The sequence below is a fragment of the Lactuca sativa genome, chromosome 7 (genome assembly GCF_002870075.4).
Source record: "Lactuca sativa cultivar Salinas chromosome 7, Lsat_Salinas_v11, whole genome shotgun sequence".
NCBI classification, from domain to species: domain Eukaryota; kingdom Viridiplantae; phylum Streptophyta; class Magnoliopsida; order Asterales; family Asteraceae; genus Lactuca; species Lactuca sativa.
In genome coordinates this window covers 82,516,359-82,522,176 of record NC_056629.2, presented here as the reverse complement: position 1 = coordinate 82,522,176, position 5,818 = coordinate 82,516,359, and the positions used below count along the sequence as shown (strand labels likewise).

At 36.1% G+C, this 5,818-nt stretch overlaps 1 protein-coding gene across 1 annotated transcript; it reads right to left on the bottom strand.

Annotated features, from left to right (window-relative positions):
* Positions 1–360: 360 nt before the first annotated feature.
* LOC128127282 (uncharacterized) lies at positions 361–5,461 on the bottom strand. Its single transcript, XM_052765733.1, has 7 exons — positions 4,982–5,461; positions 4,635–4,876; positions 3,890–4,271; positions 2,840–3,493; positions 1,572–2,404; positions 476–1,223; positions 361–432 (listed from the first exon to the last, which is right to left on the bottom strand). Exons 1-7 carry the CDS (start codon positions 5,459–5,461, stop codon positions 361–363), a joined length of 3,411 nt encoding a protein of 1,136 aa, XP_052621693.1.
* Between the last annotated feature and the right edge of the window lie 357 nt (positions 5,462–5,818).

The window sequence follows — 5,818 nt, the reverse complement described above, 5'->3', positions numbered from 1 at the left end:
GTTTATTAAAGATTTTACGAAAGAGTGTTTGATCAATTGAACCTCTTTTAAAACCTGATTCTTCGAGAAAGGTTGACAACGTGGCATACCAAGCTCGAGGTGCTTGTTTCAAGCCGTAGACAGCTTTCTGCAATTTAAAGCTGTGATCTGGAAATTTGGGATCTTCGAAACCTGGTGGTTGTTGGATGTATACTTCGCGATCTATCTCTCCATGTAGGAATGCACATTTAACATCCATTTGGAATACTTTGAAATTCTTATGTGCAGCATATGCAAGAAAGATGCGAATTGCTTCAATTCGGGCAACTGGAGCATATGTTTCATCGTAGTCGATTCCCTCTTGTTGTGAATATCCTTTGACTACAAGACGTGCCTTGTTTCGACAAATGATTCCTTGATCGTCAGTCTTGTTTCTGTATACCCATCTTGAACCTATAACAGTAACATCGGGTGGAGTAGGAACAAGATTCCATACGTCGTTTCTTTCAAATTCTGCTAGCTCTTCTTGCATAGCTTTTACCCAATCTGGATCTTTTATAGCAGAATGTATGGTTTTGGGTTCGGTCGTGGATAAGAAGGCTCCAAATAAACATTCATTTGTGGATGCGCCTCTAGTCTGAATGCCTATGTTGGGATCTCCGATGATTTGGTCTGTTGGATGATTTCTGGTCCACTTTATTAAGCGATTCTCTTCCGCTATAATAATTGGAGTTTCAGTATCCCATTGTTCTTCTCCGGGCGTTTCATCTTGGAATAGGTTTGAAGGTTCCCCCATAAATGATGCATCGGGATTGTTTTGGCTATTTGGGGTTCGGGTGTTTAAAGGAGGATTTGGTGTTTGTTCCAAAGAGGAAGTATGTGTTGGTGGTTCCCCCTCGAATTGATTTGCATCATTTTGGTTTGTTTGTGGAATTACTTCACTGGGTGTTCCTGTAGGGTCAATTAAAGTAGTTAGAAGTTCAGAATTGTAAGCGGTTTTTGGTTGTTCAAAAAGCAAATCAAGATCGATTTCAATGTCTATGTCAGGAGAAGGTGTTTGTTGAATTGGATTTTGAAAAATATTTTCAATCATTTTTGAACCAAAATGTTCACGATCCAATTTCCTAACATAAAATTCATCGAAATGAACATCGGTACTTTCTTCAATTACTCTAGTACGTTTATTCAGTACTCGATAAGCAGCTGAAGAAAAAGAGTAACCAAGGAAAATTCCTTCGTCCGACCTTGATTCAAATTTTGAAAGGTGATCTTTATTATTCTTTACGAAGCATCGACAACCGAAAATATGGAAAAATTTGATGTTTGGTTTTCGGTTGTTAATGACTTCATATGGTGTTTTATGAAGATGTTTATGGATTAAGGAACGATTTTGAGTATAGCAAGCTGTGGCTATTGCTTCTGCCCAGAAGTATTGTGGCAGATCAGCGAAGATAAGCATTGATCTTGCAGCTTCACATAGAGTTCGGTTCCTTCTTTCGACAACACCGTTCTGTTGTGGAGTGTATGGGGCTGAGAAGTTGTGTTCAATTCCTTTGTTTTTGAGAAATGAATCTAGAGTATTGTTTTTGAACTCTAAACCATTATCACTTCGGATTCTTCGAACAGGTCGTTTCAACTTCAGCTCGATTTGTTTGATGAAGTTGATCATCTCTTCAGGTGCTTCTGATTTTAGTCTTAAGAAAAAGACCCAAGTAAAGCGCGAGAAACCATCAACGACAACAAGAATGTACTTCTTCCCTTGAATGGTTTGGGTTTTGGCAGGGCCACAAAGGTCTATGTGCAACAACTCTAGTGGTTCGGACACACTAGATTCTGAGATGCTTTTGTGAGTGGATTTGGAAAGTTTTCCTTTTTCACATGCGGCACAAAGAGTTTCGTTATCAAGCTTCAGAAGTGGTAGCCCTCGAACAAGATCATCGCCGATTAATTTGTTGATGTACCCAAAGTTTAGATGGGAAAGGCGGCGGTGCCATAACCAACTAATATCTGCTGGGGCTTTAGATAGCAGACATATATCGGGTTTACCATAGATAAGATCCATGTCAAGTGGATACATATTTCCGGCACGGTCAGAATCAACTATAACATCTTTGGTTTTGGCGTCCATGATCAAGCTTCGTTGTTTGGTGAAAAGAACTTCAAGATTGTTATCACACAGTTGAGAAACACTGATGAGGTTGTGTTTCAGGTCATCGACGAAGGCAACTTTCTTTATGGTAAAATTACCATTTGTTATGTTTCCATAACCTTTGATTTTTGCTTTCATGTTGTTGCCGAAGGTAACATCTTGATTGGTTTGTATAGGTTTGAAGTCACGTAAGTAGTTCCGGTTTCCTGTCATATGCTTGGAGCAGCCACTATCAATATACCATGTATCATCATTGGGTTCTCCAGCATTAAGTACCTACAATCAGACAGAAACTTTAGGTACCCAAATCTGAATGGGTCCTGGTTTGTCAGTTGTTATTTTGGGTGCTTTTCTTAATGAATTTCTTTTATCATTTGACTTCACATTATTGTAATGGTTTGGTTTATAACGATGGAATGGTTGAGGTTTGATTTGATCTATCAATTTTACCCAAAATGCGATTTGTTTTTGAAAACCTGTGGGTTGATAAGATCTGTGATTTGGTGAAAGATATCCTAGATGTGAAGGTTTGTTTGAAAAGTTTTCTTCATATCTGGGATGTGATGGGCGGTTTTGAAAAGCTTTTTGAGGATGATGGTTTGAAACTTTCGGATGTGATGGTTTTTGAAAGTTCCTTGAATGATTAAAAGTAATATCTTGAAAGCGGTTTTCAAAAGGTTTTTGAAAAGATTTTGGTTTTTGTTTGGAAACCTGTTTATGAGGTATGACGTTTGGTTTCTTTGGTTGTTTTTCAAAAAGGTTTGGTTTGATTAGTGGGGTTTTGGTGACTTGAATGGATTTTTTGCTTGTTTGTTGTTTCTTGGAGTATTTTTGTCCCAGACTAGTTTTTCCAACAATTGATGAAGTCATTGTAGGAAAAGCAGTTGGTATAGAAGTACTACCATCCTTATAAGAGGAATTTTCTCCATTCAAAAAGTTTTTGAGTTTAGTGGTTCCATCAGTATTTTTGATTTGGTGAGTTAAAGAACTTGCAGAGTCTGTTTCAGAATTTACAACTCTTTTGAAAGACTTTTTGGAAACACTGAAAGCAGTATCATCTGGACTACAGTTGATAACTGTTTCGTCATCTGAATCTTCCTCATTAACAGATGTGAAAAGATTATGTAGAGTAGATTCAGAGTTTTCACAATTCGTCATGTTTTTCTGTTTTGCTTGTTCAATTTCAAAGGATTCTCTTCCAATTCCTGGTCTATAATTCGTATCAATTTTGCCAGTTCCCAAGGTGTTTGCCTTGGTGAAAATATCATCACTTAGTTTTCTGGCAACTTTGATAGAATCCATATTCCATATCAGTCTTTTATTCTCGGTTTCAAGAGAATTGATTTGTTTTAAAGAATCAGTCAGCTTTTCATTTAAAACATTGTATTTGTCAGTTGATTCTTGAAAGTCTTGTTTCAACTGAAGGATTTCCATTTCTAAAACATCTTTTATTTCAGAAGAAATGACTGACTGATTTTTTAGTTCCAAATCCCTTTTCTGAATTAGGGACTGATTTAATTGTTCCAAGACGTGATTATAATCTTCTGATTTTCTTTCAACGTCTCTTTCCAATTTGCTTTTCGTTCTTGTTGATTCTCCAAATTTGAGTTGCAAGGTTTGTAACTCAGATTTGCAAATATCATAATTGACCATTGTGTCATGATATGTTTTGAGATCAACTTCCAGACTAGTCTCAATTTTGGTTATGTGGGACTCAAAAATTGTTTTGGAAAAACCAAGTTCAGAGATCATAGACCATACCTGTTCTATGACGTTTGGAGCTCTTGAAGGTATTTCAACACCAGCTACGAAGCAGAAGTTTGATTGTGTTGGTTCGTGTTCAGCTTCGTCATCAGAAGTTGGCCAGTATTCCACACTTGGTTCATAGATTGCCATCAATGCTCTTTGCTTTTCTTGGTTTTCCAGTTTCTTCAATTCATCGGCTCTTTGAGCATAGTATGCTGAGTCTTTGATTTTGGTTTTGTTTTTGGCTCGACATTCTCTGGCATAGTGATTTGTTCCTTTGCAGTTGTGACAAATGATCACTTCTTCATCACTATCATCCTTTTGACTTTTAATCGGAAGTCTTTCAGGTGTTTGAGTTTGGGCTTGTTGGGAAGGTTGAGAATGGTTTTGTTGGAATCTAAAATTTTGGTTGTTTTGAAAACCATTGTTTTGATTGTTGTAACCTTGATTTTGGAAACCTCTATTTTGATTTTGAAAACTATTGTTTGGATTGTGATTATGACCTGAGTTGGGATCGTTTTGAAATCCCTGGTTTTGAAAACCTTGGTTTGAGTTATTTTGGAAAGAAGGTCTTTGAGAATTTTGTCCAAAGTAAGGTCTAGGTTGAAAACCTGAGTTGTTTTGACCAAAAGATGGTCTTGGTTGAAAACTTGAGTTATTTTGTCCAAAAGATGGTCTTGGTTGAAAATTTGGTCTAAAATTTGATTGACCATGATTTGGGATAAATCTCTGGAGATTTGTGTTTGCAACCAACGCACACAGTTGTTGATAATCTGCTTCATCATTTGAATCAGACTGGAAGGCTTGGTTTTGAAAAGATGTAGTCTGATTAAAATGATTAAAGTTTTGATCATTGAAAGGTGTTTGGTTTTGAGAAGTTGTGGACACAAGTGCAAGTGGTCCTCCAAAAGCTGCAATGGTTGGTGGGTCAATCGAGGATTCATACGATTGAAGTTCTCCATACAAATTGTACAAAGATTCGGTATGAATAGCTGGATTTCCCTGAATAATGAGTTTAACCATTTTCCAGCTTTCGAACAGATTGTTTAAAAACTTGAGATTTATCTCGTGTTGTGTCTTTTTGATACCCAAATTGTTCATTTTAACCATAATCAAATTGAACCTATCATGAGCATCATGGATGGTTTCTGATGAAAGAATTTTGAAATTATCAAATTCATTCAAAACAGATGTTCTTTTGTTTCCGATGATTCTTTTATTTCCACAAAAACGATTTTTCAAATTCTCCCAAATTTGATTTGCGGTTAACAGTATAATGTCATCCATTTGACTTAGAATACTGTGAGGTATTCCAGAAACAAGTTCCTTTTTGGCTTGGAGTTCCAACTTTTTTGTAATTTCAACTTGAGTGGCTTGATTTGTAGCAAGAGTAGCCATATTTTCTGGAGTAACATATGTTCCTTCTACACACTTCCAGACATCTTCATTTATAGCATTAAGATGAAGATTCATACGGCCAACCCACGAATTATACTCTTCAGGAATAAGTATGGGTGCCCGTGAACCAGATCCTAAGCTATTTGCAATGGAGACAGAGTTCATGTTGGAGTAATTTGCCAAAGACATTTTTTTTTTGAAAGGATTTTGAACAAGTGATATTAAAATGAAATTTTTAAAGAAAAGCTTATGGAAGGTTTATAAACGCTATAACCAAAAGTTTTTCGACAAAAATTTCAAGGTAAATCACACAAGCTCTGATACCAATTGTTGGATATTATTCCTTTTATATATCAGCTCAGATACCGATTGTTGGAAATATAAAAATCTGATCACTGCGACAAAAGGCTCGGTTACCGGTCACTGTGTGATAGATATATAAGTTTAAGATATAAGATGTAAATATATATAAAGAATAATAATTGCGGAATAAGTATAAATATGAAAGCTATAAATGACTGAAAGCTATAATAATATAAATGACTA

Coding starts and splice junctions, on each gene's coding strand:
- LOC128127282 (XM_052765733.1), bottom strand. CDS start 5,461: ATGTCTTTGGCAAATTACTCCAACATGAACTCTGTCTCCATTGCAAAT. Junction 3,494..3,889: donor CTCCAAACGTCATAGAACAG/GTATGGTCTATG, acceptor TTAAATGAAAAG/CTGACTGATTCTTTAAAACA. Junction 2,405..2,839: donor ACGTCATACCTCATAAACAG/GTTTCCAAACAA, acceptor GTCTGATTGTAG/GTACTTAATGCTGGAGAACC.